General features: G+C 39.0%; 2 protein-coding genes across 8 annotated transcripts in view; one reads left to right on the top strand and one right to left on the bottom strand.

Moving 5' to 3' along the window:
- The window catches only part of LOC129742808 (SHC-transforming protein 1-like), a 48,355-nt gene that overhangs the window by 11,963 nt on the left and 16,557 nt on the right, over window positions 1-19,835 (bottom strand). For 5 of the 6 annotated variants that reach the window (XM_055734746.1, XM_055734745.1, XM_055734747.1 and 2 more), the window contains exons 2-7: window positions 11,137-11,838; window positions 1,347-1,417; window positions 1,050-1,281; window positions 695-982; window positions 485-632; window positions 206-420 (exon numbers count right to left, since the gene is read on the bottom strand). In XM_055734746.1, coding sequence (XP_055590721.1) covers window positions 206-420; window positions 485-632; window positions 695-982; window positions 1,050-1,281; window positions 1,347-1,417; window positions 11,137-11,265 — 1,083 coding nt within the window. In that variant the 5' untranslated portion in view covers window positions 11,266-11,838. Of the gene's footprint in view, window positions 1-205; window positions 421-484; window positions 633-694; window positions 983-1,049; window positions 1,282-1,346; window positions 1,418-11,136; window positions 11,839-11,907; window positions 11,994-19,835 lie in introns of those variants that run through there. The other variant, XM_055734750.1, reaches the window with a different exon arrangement.
- The window catches only part of LOC129742810 (microfibril-associated glycoprotein 4-like), a 60,083-nt gene that overhangs the window by 37,144 nt on the left and 3,104 nt on the right, over window positions 1-19,835 (top strand). Inside the window, exon 1 of one of the 2 annotated variants that reach the window (XM_055734752.1) lies at window positions 12,158-12,262. The exons of the other annotated variant lie outside the window; for it this stretch is intronic. The gene's annotated coding sequence lies outside the window, so the exon portion shown is untranslated. Of the gene's footprint in view, window positions 1-12,157; window positions 12,263-19,835 lie in introns of those variants that run through there. 2 annotated transcript variants of the gene reach the window in all.

Genomic DNA, 19,835 nt, shown 5'->3' with positions numbered 1-19,835 from the left:
TATGTGCTACGGGTTTTCCACAACAATAAGACCAAAAGTTTATTCGAACTTATTTAACACCCTGTGTTTTGCGATAAGTAATTGAATATTTTTGAACCAGTTTTCAAGCAATTGCAACGTCTGATTTTTTTCCCCAAAATTATTATTATGGACGAAAAACTCGAAATTATGAACGAAAAATTCAGCTACGATTTTCAATACTTACAATACCCTCCGGATCGATCAGCAGCAGGTGCTTGGGCTGTTGGTTCTGCATCCCGGTCAGCACGTACTGCCCGGGCGTCCCGGCCGATTCTCGCACCAGAAAGTCACCGTCGTTCTTCAGTAGATGCTCACTCTGGGCCCGGCTGATATTGCCGTGGTACCAGGACTCGGTCAGCAGCTGCGACTTCTGAATCTCCGACGAAAGCGTAAATGGTTCTGCGTTGTAGATAAGAGGTTGATTTGATTATGTATTATTGTATTAAGATGAGGTTGAACTTACGCATATCAAAAACATCCTTCACAATAGAACTGGAAGATATTGACTTATTGCTGTGCGAATTGGTATTAGAATGTTTGTCGTTCACGTAGTCGTGATTGGGGAGTGGTGTGTTCAGATCTATCAAATTGCTAGATATCCTTTCTCGTGTCTGAAAAAGAAAAGGATTCGATTGAAGAACTCATGAAAAGGTCAAGATCTTCATTTGCGTACCCTAACACTGGAGGAGCTGTGAGACTGCGAGGAGTGATCGTTTTCCGTCAACAGGTCCGGAGGCATCTTGTCCGGCAGATCGTTGTAATACTCTTTATCGGTTTTGACAAATTCCCGGAATTTGTTCTGTGTTTCAGGCTTATTAAAGAACTCTTTGTACCGCAACTCAAAGGCCTGCCCAACGGTTGCGATGAGGTCCTGAGCCACTCCGCCGCCACACTCGAGCACATAACAGGCACGCCATTCTTCCATATCTTTGGCCACGTAGGCTACAAAGTCCAATGTATCCTAGAAACGGAAACAGTTATTTGTTACAAAATGTTCATCTATGAGTAATTCATAACAAAACTCTTACCGTATCCCCGCCCGAGGCGAAAGATATTCGTGGCATGTCGTGCTGTGCGATCACATCACCGGTATCCACACTGACTAGGGAGAGGTACTTGCTGGACACGGTCAGCGTGACGTTGGTGCCGGCGTGCTCCATGTCCGGGGTGTCCGAGATGCACTGCAGCACCCGTTTGTCGACCCGCCGTTTCTTGGATGATTTGAGACTAGCGGCTTCGCATACCCGATTGATGCATTCCCTGGGGTTAAAAAAAGGATTTAGTAATGAAAAGAGAGCCTCTCTCAGATTTAGCAAAACACTTACTTTGCAACCTGTGATCGTGTAGCGAAATCCAGGGTTTTCATCGATGCTTTGATCTCCAAACAACCGATGTACTGAAAAAAATTGTAATTTAAAATATTTGTGTGAGAATTAAAACAAATTAGAGTTCAAGCTGAATTTTCAAGGAGCGTTCTCTGAAAACTCAGGGGCCTATTTCATGACAGTTATAAAGTCACACGAGGTGCAAGTCGAGCGCGTGAGTCAATCACTCTAACAAAAACTACAGAAAACTAATACAGTCTTAAAGTTATCGCGCGAAGTCGCGGGGATTGTAGAATAGGCCCCTAAAGGGAATGACAAGTTGTAAACAACTTATTTTATCGCGAAAATGCAGAGTAACGTATAGTATATATTTGTTAAGGTGGTAATACTTCTTAAAGAAACATGAAATATGATGGAAAGAAAGAAAATAAGCCGTAAATTACTCGAAAAAGATAAAACCGGCAGGACTTGAACACGCAATTTCCGCTTCAGCACAACGGCGCGTTTGCCAATTACACCACGGTAAACGTGACGAATTAAGCTCCAGTATGCGTACATGTCGAGCTCCGTCGGTGAACCGCTGGATCTTCTATCGATACTCCATGTATGTATATCTCGCACGTGTTCTTTGCCCACTACAGATCCCTGTAACGTTACACGATTTGTCTATGTATCTGACCAACCAAGATGTAACCAACAGCTTTCAAATATGTGCTCGTGAATCTCGTTTTTAAGCTTTTTTTCCTCAGATTTAAGCTTTTTTTGCCTTGAGAGCATAGGAGATGCCCAGCAAGCATTTTCGTAGGTATGTTTCTCAACAACTTTGTTATACGTCTCATAAACATTATAAAATAATCGTATGAAACTCGAAAAAACAGCATTTACCCATAAAAGTGGAGGCAATATACATACGTACACGCAGCGAAAAGATTTTTTATTTCAAAGGAAAGTGCCGCAAAAACAAAGGATTTTTTCCTTTGATTTTGGGATAAATAAAAATTCCTTTGATTCAAAGGCATTTTGCTTTGTTTCAAAGAATTTTTCTTTTGAAAAATCTTTGAATCAAAATATTAATGCTTTGAAACAAAAAACAGTTCCATTTGATGCAAAGTTGTTCTCGTTTGCTACAATGTAATTTAGATTTAGATTTAAAAGGATTGGTTCATTGAACAATTTTCCTTTTATTCCAATTGGAAGAAATATTTTCTGTTGTCCCGAAGTTCCTATTAGGAATTTTGAATAATAAAAAGAAAGAATTTACATTTTAAATTCATTTTTATTCACAAAATTAACACTAACACTGGTTCACTATAATTTTGGTCCAAATTTTGGCCTGAAGGCATTCTTGTTGGGCCGCTCAATAGACTTCCGGAAGCAGCTCCGGTTGCTAGCTTTAGTGGTCATCCAACTGGTCATTACCGCTGAAGATCGGGCCGAAGATAATCAGACCGCTGGATTTGGGGCGGAATCTGCCGTGGTCCTGTAATGCAAGAGTTTTTATAAAATCTTAAACATTCACTTTTTGATAAATGGATTAACACACACTTACCATTCTTCATCCTGAATCCTCCTAAAGCTATCTCTGATTCACTAGTTTTGATTTTCAACACAACCGGACAAACTTCATTCGAAATTCGGTTCTTGCTCAATCCAAAATATCTTCTAAGTTTAAAATTTTAATTTAAAGAAATTATTCCTTTCTGTTGAAAACAATTTTCTTTGGTTGAAAGAAAATTTACTTTGTTTTTAACGAAATGTGCAATTGAACAAATTTCTTTTGAATCAAAGAATTTGTTTAAAATCAAAGTCCAAAATTATTCAGTTCAAAAAATTAATTCTTTCTTTCAAAAATTATTCATTTGAATCAGAACGATAATTCATTGATTCAAAGAAAACAGGAGTTTGATTCAAAAAACTGAATGTTTTGAATCAAAGTCAGTTTTGTTTTGTATCAAAATCCAAGTTTTCTCTGCGTGTACATATTTTCAACTCCTGGCTATAACGATAATAGTTTACGATTTGGGCGATATTCGACACCATATTCATACACACTAAGAGAATGCAAGAGAGCACAAGTTTTTTCTCTCAATGCATGCGAGCCGTTGCCAGCGACAATGTTTACTGCTTCTGTTATTGGGCAATTCTTGCAAATACAAGATCTGATTTTTAGCAATCTGGTTGCACTGCTGGTCGCTGAGAGAACATCAAAACTGTTCTCTCACTTGACCCACGCGGGAGAAAGCAAAGGAACGAAATCGTCTTCAAAATCTACAAACATGGCGGACTTTTTATTATATCCGATTTAAACCATTTAATCCGACTTCGAGTAACGATTTTTACGCGTTAGTTGGAATTACGATTCGCAGTAACGTTTTTAATGACTTGAGTTATCATTTTAGTGCGATTTTATGTTTGATGGGTGAAAGCTTAAATCTGAGGAAAAAAAGCTTAAATATGTTAAAAAAGGGGAAAAAAGGGGGAAATCTGAGAGATGTGCTCCACACGGTTTGAATAACATTGCCGAGATGTGGCCCACTATTTTTATCTCTGTTGTTTCTCAATCACCACATTCACCAACAGGGTTGCCAACTTTTTTTTGACGTAGAATTACGTCTTACGGCAACACCATAGAGGGGTAAATTGAAAGTCACGAACGGATCTCGCGTCACGAAAACTTTCCAATTAAAGGACATCTTTTCTAGAAGACATATCAAGCCTGCTCATCGTTGATTGGATGGTCGAAAATGAAAAATCTTATTTTTCCCGGTCTTCGAAAGGTATAAAAGTAAGGCGGCCGACTGGTTTTTACTCTCATACCGTACGGCACACCATCCATGCCCAGGGTTGCCAACTTTTTTGTTCAAAAATCAGGGAACTGGTGAACTAAAAATCAGGCAACGTTAAAGTAACGGAAATTTCGCTCAAAGTGATGACCTTTTTTTGGTCATCGCTCCTAATTTTCACTCTTATATGTGTTGTGAGCCTATTTGGTTGAATGATTCTACTAATTAAACTGAATCAAAGCAATCGAAAGATTTTCATTAATTCATTCCCACTTTTTAACTTCAGCAATAGTACCTAATGCACTTCCTTACTAACCATTTTTCATCAAATTCGCAAAAATCAGGCAAATTCAGGCATATTTTCAAAAATCAAGCAAATTCAATGGCTTATCAGGTTGTCAGGCTAAATCTCGAAAAATCAGGCAATCCTGAAAAATCAGGTACATTGGCATCTCAATTCACCATCCATCGACTCGGAATTTTAGCCGAGCGCGCACATGGTCGATTGCTTCGGGTTTGACAATCGACCATGTGCGCGCTCGGCTAAAATGCCGCACGCTCCTTTATTTTAACTCAAAACTAAGTACTACCGAGGTTCAAAACATAGTTCGATACAACTTAAAGTTACCCTTTTTCCTCCTTGCGATGGTTCAAAACGGAGTTCGAACTGCGAACTTAAAATTTATCCCTTTTTTCCTTCGGCGAGGAAGCAAAGCTGAGTTCAACCTTATGAACTAAAAATTGAACTCTTTTTGTTGGACTGAAAACACTTAGCGAGTTCACTTCGAACCGGAACAGCAACCAACGAACACGACTCAAAATTTTGTCGTTCTGGAACAATTACCGGAAGACTATGAAGGAACTTCATAATGGAATGTCCATCGTGTCAGCGTAAAATCCTGTCCGTTATTGTCATCATATGGTGAGCGGCTTCGAATGTCCGGAAACTTCCGGATGTTATTTACTTCCCGTGGGAAGTAACATCCGGAATTTTTCTTTGGCCGCCAGTGTCAAAACTTTCCACCGCTTTGTAATTGCAATTCAATGTACCGGAACAGCAACGGGTACAAAAATCCGGGTACAAAATTTTTTAACCATCCTTTAATTCCCTGAAAATAAAAAAACCCTCGAATAAAAAGGATAAATTTGAGTTCGGCTGCCGAAATTAGTATTGAGTATGCCTATCAGAACTTAGTTTTGCGATTGTCCAGTCAAACTCAAAGTTGAGGGCTGCCACTGAAGTGCTGTTTTGAACCAAAACTACTTAATTTTGAGTTAAAAAAAGGAGCGTGCGAGTCGATGGGTGGTGATCAGAGTTGCCGACATTTTTTTTTCATAAAATCAGAGAGCTTGAAAATAAAAATCAGGATAAATCAGGATAAAATGACCGAACTAAGTTCCGTTTTTTGGTCATCATTGTAAAATGTTGTGATACTGATATACAGTGCCATTCATAATTCTTTTAAATAAGCTGCATGCTCACTTTCACTTCAACCTTCAAACGCGATATTTTTTGTTTGCATGCCTTTTATTCATATTTTCAATCAAAGATTGACCAGCTATCACACATTTAACTGACGAAATATAGCGTTTTTCAAATAAGGGATATGTCATTCAACAGTTGTTTAAAAATTTAATATTGTAGTTCAAATGAATTTTGAATTATTTACGTCACAAATATTATAGGAACATCAAATTGACTCAGATAAAGGTGCGATAATAAAGGGGCAACAAAATTTAAATTTTTCCGTGATGCCAAAAATTTGAATATAGGTTTTGACTTCTTTGGAGGCGCAATCCAAATGCTCAATTAAATATTTTTTTCCTATATACCTAGTTTTCCTACTCTGATTTTCTGAATTACTTTTGAAAGTAAGTTAAAATTCATTTGAGAAATTTGTGCCCTTTTCAACAACACTGTAGAATAAAACATGATTTAAAAAGTTAAATTTTTTTTCGCAATTATCAACTTTCCCGAAGACAGCAAGTATTTTAGACTTTGAAGTTATAGAAATTTAATTTAATTTTTTTTCCATTCTGTTAACACGGAATTCAATGAAATTTCAAACCAAAATTTTAGATATTTTTCAAAGTTTTAATTAAAACGCTTCGCAGTCTTCGACAAAGAAGTACCTATAAAATAATAAGTGAGGTACAACATTTCAGGCATGAACCTAAAAATGCGATTTCTATAGAATTTTAGACGAATGTTTCCATAGGAAAACCATATCTTATGTTAAACAACCGGTAAATCTATTGCTATCAAAAGCTTAAAACAATATCGTGATATTCTGATTTCATAACATAAATGGATCATTTACTCCATTTTTTCTTTTCTTTATAGCTTTTGTCAGACATTTTTTTTTACTGATTTGTGAATGGAAAAGATATTGTTCTCAAGAATCGTCCAAAATTCTAAAGAAATCCCATTTTCAGTTTCATGTCTGAAATATTGTACATCGCGTAACTTTTGATCCCATCGATAGAAATTTTCAAAAACTTCAGGCATGCTTTATGTTTCAACAATCACTATGCAAAATTTCAATAAAAGCGTAGCGCAGTTTCTTAAATATTGCAGTTTGAAAAGTAAAAGTCCAAACAGTCCGATTTTAGTAGAATTACTGTATCTCAGGCCATACAAATTTTAGAAAGCTCAATTTTGTGATATAATAGTGTGATAGTTGATATATCTTGCGCGGAAAATTTGATCAAAAAATATCATCAGAGGAAACAGTTATGGAAGATCAAAGTCGAAGTGACAGTGGGCGTGGTTCCAATTTCTATACAATTGTGAACGGTACTGTAGATAAAAGAGTTTAAAAATTCAAAGACCTAAAATCAGGTTATATTCAGAACCACAATTCAGTGTCTCAAATCTAAATTATAGTTTCAAATCATGTTTTGAGAAACAAAATTCAAATTAAATGTAAAAAAAAAGATTCGAAGTTACAATCAGAGCCAAAGCAGGAATAACACCGAATGTGTATTTCGATTTAATATCTTTGAGACACAAAAACAGAATCGTTTTCATGAGATTTTTATGAATATAATTCTCATCATACATTATCGGAATATTTCTATCATGACATGACTCATGAATGATCATATTTTCTTGGGTATAGTGATCTGATCCAAAATCAATTTCGCCGTCCACGTGAATGAATGAAAATTTTCATGGCAGATCACCAGTCATTTTCTTCTTTTTTTCGGTTCACACTTTATTTTGTCCAGATTTTTGGTTGAAATTTTTTAAATTAAATACCAAGATGTTCGTATTCTCAACCCGCAAAATGCGGGAGAACTTCTTCACTGCTTACTCTAGGGAGCCCTCTTAATTTATATAAGAGAAAAACTATTATAGATATTACACCATGGCTTCGTGTGATCTGTTATGTAATGAATGTATTTCGTGTTCGTGTATGTGTCAAATGAACGAATGAGTCAATCATTTACGCAGCCGTTGAAAAAATGTATCACATTTATCAATGTTATAAATTTTACGACAGGTATTCCGCAGATTTGTAGAATGTTAAATGTTAAAACTTGGCAATTGCACCTTTCGTCTCCCCTTAATGCGGCATTGCATGAATCTCAAATCTCTGTTGTCAACAGTAAAATGTATGAAAAACAATGATAAATTTAAAAGGGTGAATAAGTCCACAAAGCATAGATAAAAAAGATCAATCTCCCTGTATGTTTGAACAACATGCTGCTATTAATAACATTCAAATTGCAGCAAATAATGAATGTTCACCAATCAACAAAGATTTACAATCTATTTTTTTTCAGTCATATTTTTATACTTACTTTTTTCAATGTTAATTTGTTCGAATTTTTTTTTCCAATTTGGTACAAAATGAATATCTGTTGGTTGAAACCAAAAAATATATGGATCCTTCAGTGAAGATTTTTTCTTTCAGTTTGATGAGAAAAACTTCTGCAGTACTTCTAGTTATTTTAAGACAATATACTCGCTAACTTGGCACAAAGGTTTAGTAGCTAAATTAGCTCGATTTGATTTTCCTGTATATCTCACCAAAATTATTCAAAATTATTTGACTAGCCGAACTTTGCAAGTAAGCTATCAAAATTCATGCTCTGAAAGGATACCCATTAGAGCTGGTGTCCCTCAGGGTAGTATACTTGGGCCTATTTTATACAATATTTTTACTTCTGATCTTCCTGATGTCCCAGAAGGAAAAGGTAGAAGATTATTTGCTGATGATACTTTGCTTTCAGCCAAAGGTCGAAATCTACGGGTGGTACGCAGTAGATTGCAACAAAATTTAAATTCCTTTTTGAATTACTTGAAAATGTGGAAAATTTCTCCTAACGCTTCCAAAACTCAACTTATTTTATTTCCCCATAAGCCAAGAGCTCAATTTTTAAAACCTAATGAAAATCATTCCATCACTTTTAATGGGGTTTCTTTAGAATGGTCTGATCACGTGAAGTACTTGGGACTCACACTTGATCGGAATCTTTCTTTTAAGAATCACATTGAAGATATTCAATCTAAGTGTAATAAATATACTAAATCTCTTTATTCTCTCATCAACAGGAAATCCCGGCTGTGCCTGAAGAATAAGATGCTTATTTATAAGCAAGTTTTCCGACCAGCGATAATGTATGCAGTTCCGATTTGGTCTAGCTGCTGCGCGACGAGGAAGAAAGCCATCCAGAGGATTCAGAACAAGGTTCTGAAAATGATTTTGCGGCTTCCACCATGGCACAGCACCGAAGATCTTCATCGGATTGCAGGCATTGAATCTATCGAAGAGATGGCCAACAAAATCATCTCCAACTTCAGAGGCAAATCGATGCAGTCTTCCATCGCAGAGATTCGCTCTCTCTACAATTAGTTTAATTTTAGGATAGCTTTAGTTTTTAGTTTAAAATATTTTTTTTTTCACTACAGGATGTTCTCCTTTATAAAAATGCTTGATTGTGCTCAGCAAATTTAAGTCGAATAAATAAATTTTAGTGATTATTAAACTATAGGGCTCTGAAAGTTCATTATTGAACTGAACACCTAATTTAATGTATTAATGTAATATAAATGTAATGATGAATTGGTACTAATAAAGATATATTTAAAAAAAAAAAAAAAATACTCGCTAACTTTCAGCTACTCAGTTCAGAGTGGCGGTTACTCAGTTGTCGCCAAAACCGCACCTACTCAGTTCTGACTAAACGGCATTTACTCAGAACTGACTAACAGCCCTTTTCGCGAAAACTGAGTCATGGTTACTCAGAATGCGTGAATAATTCTGAAGCGGTTTTTGGCCGCTTTTTTCATGCTAGAATAACTAAAACCTGTATTATTATTCAGACAAATGATGGATTTGTTGATTGATGAATAATAAAAGTCAAAATATTGTTCATACACCTTTATTCAAAAAAAAAAATCCGCAAACTTTTTGAATTTTTTTCTGCCCGTCTGGTTTTGTCTCCCGGGTCGGGACCCATTATGCCGTACTAGATGGCAAATCTATTTGGACCATCATCACTTCGTCGCAGAATTCTGTAATATAAATAAAACCGTATCAACATCTAAAAATTACCTTTAAAATCAATATATTCACCATGTAAAATTTCAAGTTTTTGCTGCACAAAACCAACCAAGTTCAACCGCCTCGCACAAACTGTTCAACATTTACTCAGTTGTCGCCTTCAAGCACTCCAGTTCTCTGAGTGGCGACAGTACTCAGACGGCAGGAAACGTCTGAGTAATCTTTCCGCTGATTTCTGAGTTCGTTAAGATCAGCCGTCGGCTGCTTCATACATGTGGCGACGTCTGAGTAAAAGTTAGCCGGGCTCTGAGTATTTCAAATTTAGCGAGTAGCTAATAATGTGAAACTTCGTACAGATGATAAAAAAAAATTAAGTTAGTGTAAGTTTATTTCAAACCATTCGATTATATTGACTTGATCCAAGAAATTTTAATGAGTGTTTTTGTAAAACAACCATCTTATGATATTTTAGAATCTTCTGTATAAGTATAGGGTTCAATTTCATGATACCTCGCGCCTCGCACGTACACTCAGAAAAATACTATTATGTATGTATGCCATAAGATTCTCTTATGAAGTGGCGCCATAAGAAAAATTAATGAAATTTATAAGATTGTCTTATGACGAGTTTACTAATATATTCAACGTTCACACCAAAAACATCAAATCCAACTTACCATTCCGGAGATAACAATAACATTTAACATTGAAGGAAAACTATAATAACTATGAACTGGCGATTGCTTCGTACTGTTAGATGATGAAAAAAAAAACTGATGCTATGAATGAATGTGTTCATCATTTTTTCACAATGCCGTTTCTTCTATTTTACATAAGAACATCGTATGAAAATTGAAAGAATTTCATAAGACTCTTATGAAGAATTAGTTTGGACGCAAAAAAGTGGTTCATAAGATGTATCTTATGAAATTTATAATAAGATTTCCTCTGTGTACGTGAAAGATTCACTGTTTTGATCTCAAAACTAGTGCGCTACAAATTATAACATTTACTAGTCCCAAGTGGAGCGATTTCATCTAGAATTGAACCCACGGATGCCCATGATTATCAATAAACGGTAAATGTCTCCTAGATAAAACAATTATCCTAAACTCTCGTCGAGAACGCCTGTCTCAGATGAAGGTCCTAGTCAAATTGGCAGCTTAACGCCACTTTAAACTGTCCTCGTTCTTCAATAATCCCAACCCTAGGTGCTTAACGAATCAGTCTAAGTAGGTAGGTACCTAAACAGAATAGAATGGCGGCATAGAAACTAAAAGTGCATAAGCATAATAGCGGCGGACCCGTCTTTCCTCCTTTCTTTTTATTTCGTTTGCGTAATCATAAATGCAAATGCGCCCCAGCTAACAAGGTAGTGCCCAAATTGTGTATCCAACACTAAACATTCATAGGGAAAAGGAGAAAGAGAACACAACGAACGAGAGAGCCGGCTCGACTCGACTTGGCCAGAAGGCCTAATTAAAAATCGCTTACCCGCACATCGAACGTGACACCTTCGTTCATGATGACATGGTCCGGATGTAGCCAGTCCGGTGTCGGTTTGCAGCTGAAGCCCTTATCCAGGCCGCCGCCACCGCCGGAAGCTTCACCGTTGCGTGGCATTATTCCGGTTCCCGTGCCCTTCCGCAGCTCTTCGTCGATGGTTTCTACAGCGCGTATGATTTGATGAAGGTTGAATATTGCACAGTCGTCCAGTCTTCCGGCAAGTTATGGTCCGGGGGACGAACCACCACCGTAGATCATCCGCGCCTTCCCACCAAGTAATGGGGCGGTTCTGTGGTGGCGCCTGTTGCTTGCTTGCTGCTACTAACTCTAGCTGGTGGTAGGAATAATAACGTTCTGTCGTCGTTGTCTTAATAAGATTCTATTGGCTATGGTCGGGGTGCTTTCCCGGAGGAGCCCAAGGAGGAGGCTTCTGCTGATCAGGGAGGGGAGGAAAGATTCTTCACGTTTCCCCACTTCTGTTGATGCTGCCCAACTTTTTCTATCACTCTACTACTTTGCACACTAAAAAAAGAGCACTCCACAATCGTCCAAGAACGGCGCTTCTGCATTTGACACACATCTCACATTTCTTTTTCTACTGCTATCATACATATGGATGATACCGTGCGCGATTCTCGATGTCTGGCTGGATACTTTTGTGTATTGGGTGTGTTTCCACTCACATTGCTCCTGCAAAAGAAAAATATGAAAAGAAAAGTTTAAAAAAAATTGTTGCATTTGACCGGGGCACTAAACAACCAAGCTGTAGGCTGAGTCATTCGTCGTCGTCGTCGTTGTTTATCGGGAATTGACAAATCATGGAATCGCGCGTCCTCCGTCTCGGGGAGATACAATTGAAAGAGTTTTTTTTCTGTACTCCACGCTTTGCGATCGGTCCTCTGCGCTTAACTGCTTTAGACTTCGCTTAATCGAGAAGCAATTTTCGCCGACAGTATAGACACTCAATGTCTTACGAGTTCCAGGCTTTGTGGATATTCGAAGTGGTCTGGATGGCAAAAAATCGAATCAATCTTCTATCAAAACAAACAGCTCAGTAGTTATGCGTGTGATAAGATAAGGTTAACATTGGATAAAATTTGTACATATCCAGTAAGTATGTCACAGCACCAGGCCTATGCGGAGCATGGGGGCTGGGGGAGTTTTCTTAATTCAAATTCGACCAAAAATAATACAATACCAATAATACACAATAAGTAAGGAAACGGATTTCTAACCCCGTTTTCTTAATTGTGATTACCACAAAAATTAAAAAAAAATTTAACGGATAAAGTAACTCAAAACAAATCCCAATGAAAGTTTCAAATCAATGCTATTTTCGATGAGTCGTTGATATTTTTTTTTTCAAAATCATGTTTCAAGTTCTGAACTAGAAATTTGCTTAAAATCATTTTTTGCAGTCTAGTTTTCAAAATTCAAATTTGTATTCCCTAAACACAAATTCAATAGAAAATCTGAGTTATAAAATAAATGTCAGATTAGGTCAAAATTTAACAATGATTAATTTTTTGGAAAATGATAATAGCTTAAATTTATTATCCATCTCGATTTCCATTTTTCTTTCATTTTCAACTGAAAGATTGATTGAAAAATTCCGCTATAGTATTTTGAATTTGAAAAAAACTCGCGATTTAAAATGTGAATTTCTGATTAGAAAAAAATCCATTTTGAACTAAGGAGAGTTTATTCATTAGTTGATAATTTAATTTAACTTGTTAAAAAAGAAGAGTATATTAAATTTTATTTCAAGAGTGCCAGTGATCAGTCATTGATAAAACATTTTAATAGAATAAAATTCTTCCAGTTGTCAAAATAAAAGGCTTAAAGGTTCATTTAGAATTTCAGAATATAGTTCGTTATACTGACAAAGTACATGTTGGGAAATGGGTGAGTTTGTGAATGATCAATAAGAAACTGATAAAAAACGGAATACATACCAAGTTTTGTTGTTAATATTGAAAGCGCAAAGCAAAAAGAAATTATGTTATCATTGCGCATTAGCTTAGCTTGATTGAAACTAGTTGAAAACGTGTTTAACCAATCACAAATGTTACTAAACCTTACTCTTTTGATTGAAAAATTACAAACGCTCAAATCCACCTTTATTCATTGAATCCGAAATGCTTCATCACCATTTTCATTCGTATAAATTAACCAACGCAAGTTTTAGTTATTTTAAAATATTTTCAATTTGGAAAATATCATTATAAAAAAATAAAAACATTTCGATATTCCACGATCTCAGGCGTGGCTCAGTAGAACGAGTTTCACATCACCAATGGTTGCTACTTCGTGATTGACCGAGGCCATCAGTTTTGTTCAGCGGTCAAATGAATCGAACCTGGGATTGGCAACACATTCATGATGCTCAAACCTGATGATCTCTCTTTGACACATCAATAACGGCCACGTCCTAGTAGTCAATGGATCGATTGGAAAAGGTAGGAAAGGATGACAGATCAATTTTGTGCTTTAGGACCGAGGTCACCTCTGCATCCTAGCAAAACAATTTTGGTTTGGAGGTTTGGGTTAAAGGATTTGATCGGGAGACACTTTTGACTAGTGTGGTCAAAACTATTGTCACTACACTACTGAAACCTAAAAAAAAAAATGTACCTTTATTTTGAAGTATTTAAAAAGAAATTTATTTCTCAGCTAAAATCAGTACAGGTTTTCGATTGAAACCGTGAATTGTTTGGAATAGTTCGAACACTCCAAAAATAAATCGTTTGAAATTGAAGCTTCGATTTCGGATTATTCGAAGGGAAGGTAGGTCAGAGGCCTTGTATTGATTATGCTTTCAGCCTCCACTACTAATTTATTGAACCCCCCGTGGTCTAGTTTCCCTTCAGAGTACCCATCTTCAATTGCCACCTTGATAGACCTCACCAGTCTTACCCACACGCCCCCTAGGTGTGGTGCCCCCAGAAACTTCCACTCGACGTTTGTTAAAGTGTTAAAGAGCCCTTGATTGATCTGCTGCTGAAGTGATCTTGATGCCCCAACATAGCTCGTCCCGAAGCTGCTGAAGAATTTAGCCGATGCACCGCGGCGTCCCACAAACCGTCCGAATGCAAGAACACTGGTAGTGGCGGAGTATGAGGACACCGCCTCAAAATGCACGGCTCGCACGGCCATACAGCTACCGCTAATACATTGAGTCACAATACGGAGACGAATTCGGCTTCTGTTCCGGAGCATAACTTTTCCGTCAAGTAATGATAGATGGCTAGTGAGCGAACTTCTTTCCGTAACGTTATCGCCTTCTTGGAGAGCAGTGATCTCCCCCGGGTAGACTTCCAGCTGGAGCTGCTCATAGATGGTCTTTATCGCCGCTGTCGGTTCATGTTGGTCCAGATTTCTTTTTTCGAAGCATTTCAAGCGCCGCTTGGCAATGTCATTGCTATGCGGGAGGACTACATTGCCGTGTACCTCCAATGGACCTGTCTCGAAGCGATCACCTACACGCTTCGTGGTCTGCTCCAGATTCGCAAGTGCCCGCGTATCTTGTTCTGATTGCGGCCTCGATATCGCTGCTTCAACGTCGTCAATAATAGACGTCTGATTCACAACAGTGTTGAGGGATTCATCTGGTTTACCCTTGCGAGTGTAAGAGTTAAAGGAAGTACTACTGTTTCCGCGGCGCCCACCATAAACACACCATCCAAGCCGGGTCTTTCTTGCTATTGGCCCGAATTCATCACCTTCTTTTATTTTTAAGGGTACCGTCAGACAAAGGTTGTCTATTCCGATGAGAATCTTTGGCTCGGCGTTACTGTAGCTGGATAACGGAACTCTACGGAGATAATCGTACTTCAACGCTGCCTCCTCCGCCTGGAAACTCTGCTTCGGTAAGTTCAGACATCCTACAGTCCGAGCGTTTTGTATGACGTACCGCTTTCCATCATCGGAACCCGAAATCTCAACGCTACCTACGCGTGAATCGCGCTCCATTCGCGAAGCATTTCCTGTCCAGTGTAAGCATAGAGGTTGAAGACTACCACATAATCCAAGCTGTTTTGCAAGACCATCTTCCACAAGCGTCGAATCCGATCCTTCATCTAGAAACGCAAAGGTATCCACCGTCCCAGACTTTCCATACACCTTAACAGGTACAATGCGAAAGAGAGTTGTTGAATCCGTGAGTCGATGGGTGTGGTTCTCAGCAGTCTGAGCAGTCCCATTTTCTGGCGACGAATGTAGCAAAGGGTGATGTCGCAGCCTTCGATGTCGCACTTGATGCCGCTTCGGCAAGGGCGCCTTCCATGGTTACACAAACACAAAAAACAAAGACGCGATTCTCGAGCAAAAGTCCAACGTTCTGACACAGTAAATGCTTTAAACTTATAACACTGGTAAACACTGTGACCACTCTTCTCGCAGCAAACACACTTCACTACCGCTTCGGAGTCCTTCAGCTTCTCTGGGTTATGCTTTACGGGTGATGAAAAATGAGAGTTCACAAACCCTCTGAATTTAGGTTTCTCACGATTGGCTGCCTTATACTGCTCGGATTTGAAAGGAACTACACTCGCTGCATCCCGAACTATTTCTGCCATATAATCTCCGAAGGTTCTCAAATTTACCACCGGTAGTGTACGACGATAGGTAGCCCACAACAACTTTTGATCATCCGGTAATTTAGCAATCAACTCTTGAAGCAGTTGAGGATTGCATAGCTGGTCATACTCGTTGGCTGTCTCGATGTGGTGACACAGTGATTGTACAGCCGTTCCGAATTCTATCAACCCTTCCAACTTGTCCACCCGATGCATCGGAATCGCACGCACCTTCTGCAGTAGGTTGTTGATCAACAGGTCTGGCCTCCCGTACCGCAATCGCAACGTTTCGATGACATGAGGTATTGTGGCCGGAAGTACTAAGCTGCTCCGCACCACCTCCAGGGCTTGTCCTTTCAAGCATCGTTGTAGACGCAGCATGTTCTCGCCATGCGAGAAACCGCACACCGCCGTTGTGTAGTCGTAGTTCGCGATGAATATCGGCCACTCCGCTGGATCACCGGAAAAGTAAGGCAAATCCCGTGAAAAAGACTGCCTGGCTGCTAACTGCTGGGGCGTCAAGTTCGTTGGCGCACCGAAATCGTTCCTTGGAGTGCACTGAATTCTGGTTCCATTACTTCGCGGGATTGACTGGGGCAAAAAGTTTTCATTTGACTGGGAGGTTTGGTGGATTTGTGTTGGTTGAAATGTTAGCAATTGGCTTGCATGTGACGTCGCAATGGGCAAAGACGTCAAAGGTGGCAAAGAAGGAATAGTAGTTGGTACGATATTATATTGCACAGACTGAGGCACTAAATTGGGCAACGAGTGCGCTAATTGATCAGGCATAAATTGCTGCGACACTCCTAATTGTGGGGGTAAATGTTGTGCAAATGACTCTTTCACCGTCGTTGGGGGAACTTGTTGAAAATTAGACAAGGGCTGCTGAACCATCGTTGGCACAGAATTAGCATTTCCAGATTGTCGTCGATGTGCAGTCTCAATGTTTGCAAATGGGGATTGATATTGGGGTTCAAATTTGTTTACATCTGTGTGGGTGGAGCGTGCGACCATATTGCGCTGCTATTCTAAAATATCGGGTTCTGGGGGCGCGACATGGTTTCGCTGCTGCCCAATCACCAAGACTGATTCATATGTTGTGGGGCTTTTAATATTTGTAGCATAATCAAAGGCTTGACACTAACCAAGTGGTCCAATACTTCCCTCTAACTCAGGAGCTTCGATGGTAACCGATTTCCTTTTCGGCACTGTCCCGGTGAGTGACTTCAAAGCATGTTGACCTGTCTGCTTGGCTGCCATGTTGCTACTTGCTGCCGGACGAGCGAGCTGCCGTCGCTCTGAACCCGACTGGCTGCCTACCGAAAGAACGTCGTTCGTTCCCCCGGTTGCCATCATTGAAATAAGTTCTCGACACTGCTTGAGTTGGCTCCGCATACTCATCAGCTGTGTCTGCGTCGGTTGGTGCTCACCTGCACTCTCTTGCATTTGACGTTGCATCGTCACGAAGCATCGTGACATTTCACCTAGCAACGCTGCTGTGGATGGAGCAGGCTCGCCACCCACTGCACCAGCAGTTGGGACCAGGTTGGCTACCCACTCTTCCGTTCGATGATCGTTCCTGTTAGAACCGGTTTCGTTCATCAGCGCTTCCCGTTCGTCAAGAAAACGCTGCTGCATATCCAGCGACACTCGCTGGAGCTCAAGTTCCTGCCGCTCACGTAGCCGACGCAACGATTCTGCTCGGCTGGAGATAGAAATTTTGCTGTTTACGCTTGGGGCCTTCTTCCGGAGGGTACAGTTCCGGCATTCCCAATCCCGTTCCGCTATTGATGCGCCAACACCAGCACAGCTATAGTGCCACCAAATCAGACACGAATCACATTGGCACATGTCATCAAATGACTCCGATTTGTCACAAGCTGGACAATAATTGAGGTTAGATTCCTCGCCTCTTGTTGTTCGCGCTGGTTCCGGATCTCCTCCTCGTTGACCAACATCGTTTCCGATCAGACTCATCGTGGATTAAAATTTTTGAAGAATGTTGAGACTTCCGGAATCGAAAACGCAGGCAAAACCACTAACTTCTGATAGCAGTATTTTAAGTTTATTACAGCTTCAAAACTGAAAGTGAGGTTAATTTCAGTGGCATGGTTTAGAGTTACAAATTAAAAGAAAACTTACATTTTAGTGCGATAAATACTTTTAAGCCTACGAATCGCTTTCCGGATTGAGTTTCGGCCTATCGTGTGACCGTGTGAAAATTGCCTTCTAAAGAAAACTTCATCAGATATTTCTACTTTCCGCTTGTTTCCTGGCTACTTACGGTTGAATAATGAGAAGGAGGAAAGCTTTCACTTCTTCCGGGCCCTAATGGTTTTAATCGGCGTTAGATAATGGTCAAAAAGGAATCCTGGTGGAACTACCACTAGACAACAACAACAATCAATAAAAACGCCTCTAGCTAAACAATTATAAACTTACGACAATCTTCTCTTGATACCAATAACGGTAAGGTGTCCCAAAAATGGAGAAACTTGTGAGCTAGCTAATCTTGGCAAACTAAAGCGGCACTTAAACTTTTGGCGATTGAACTGACGCGCACTTTTGTCCGGCAAACTCTGAACTACGATAGCCGAGTTAAAAAAAACTGTTTTTCTTCGTCAGCAGCACAGGGTGATTCGTCATCTTTCGACCGAGCAGGGTTGCTAGTCGCGCCGACAATGTTAATAGTTATGTTAAATGATTTGTTTAAAATCATTTCTGTTGGAAACAGGTCCTAATAGTGTTCAGTTCTTTTAAGCTATCTATCTATATATATAAAAATGAATTTCTGTCTGTCTGTCTGTCTGTCTTTCTGTCTTTCTGTCTGTTCCCTATAGACTCAGAAACTACTGAACCGATTTACGTGAAACTTGGCAGGTGGGGGTATTGGAGGCGTGGGAAGGTTCCTATTATGGTTTGGGACCCCTCCTCCTAACAGGAAGGGGGGAGGGGCCTCCCAAACAAAAGACAATTTTTTGCATAACTCGATAACCAATCAAGCAAATGGTATCAAATTTGGCATGGGGTGATATTTGGGAACGGAGAATATTTCAATGAATATTAGGTACCCCTCCCTCCTCTCAGTGGGGTGATAGGAAGGGGGGAGGGGGACTACCTTACAATTTTTATATAACTCGAAAACTATTCAAGATATTAGAACCAAATTTGGCATGGGCGGATTTTTCTGAACGTGACATGTTCTAATGATTGTTTGAGACCCCTTCCTTCTTCCAGCGGGGAGAAAGGAAAGAGGGAGGGAAGTTCCATACAATTTTTATTGCATAACTCAAGAACTACAACAGCAAATGGAACCAAATTTAGCTTGGAACGATATTTGAGTACGAGATATGCTTCTTTGAATATTTCGTATCCCTCAATCCTTCAAAAAGGTGGATGAAAAGGGGGAGAAGAGGTCTCCCTTACCATTTTCAGTATAACTAGAGATCTGATCGAGCAAATTTGAACCATATTTGGCATGTGAGGGTATTTCGATACGAGAAATGTTTTTATTATGTTATGTTTCTATTATAAATAAATAAATTTTTCAACGGAAAGATATAAAAGGGAAAGGGGGGCTACCATACATTATTTTTTTGCATAACATGAGAATTGATAGAGCAAATGAAATAAAATTTGGTATCAAAAAATACTTTTACGAATATTAAGTTCTCGCCCCTCCATTCAACGGGGCGAATAGAAGGGGGTTGGTACTTCCTTTCAAGTTTATGCATAACGCAAATAAAACCAAATTTGGCATGGAATGGTATTTCAATACGAGCAATTTTTTAATGTCAAACAGTTCCTTTCTTGCAGTGGGATGATAGAATTGGAAATAAAGGAAGGGAAGAGGAAAGCTAACATTTAACTTTGTTTTACAAAATCCGAGAAATGGACAAAACTTAACATGGAAAGTTATTTTGTATGACTTTATGATTATCTGACACGCCATCCTCCTTTCAGTGAGTAGGTAAATAGGAGGATGGAGGTGAACCCAATACATGCATAAGTTCTAAATTTATGCTAACAAAGCCAACAAATAAAAAAAAAATTGGCATAGAAAGGTACTTGGTTACGAGATATGTTTCTACAATTGTTATAGACCGTTAG

This window comes from Uranotaenia lowii, chromosome 2 (genome assembly GCF_029784155.1).
Source record: "Uranotaenia lowii strain MFRU-FL chromosome 2, ASM2978415v1, whole genome shotgun sequence".
NCBI classification, from domain to species: domain Eukaryota; kingdom Metazoa; phylum Arthropoda; class Insecta; order Diptera; family Culicidae; genus Uranotaenia; species Uranotaenia lowii.
This window is presented reverse-complemented; position numbering and strand designations above follow the sequence as displayed.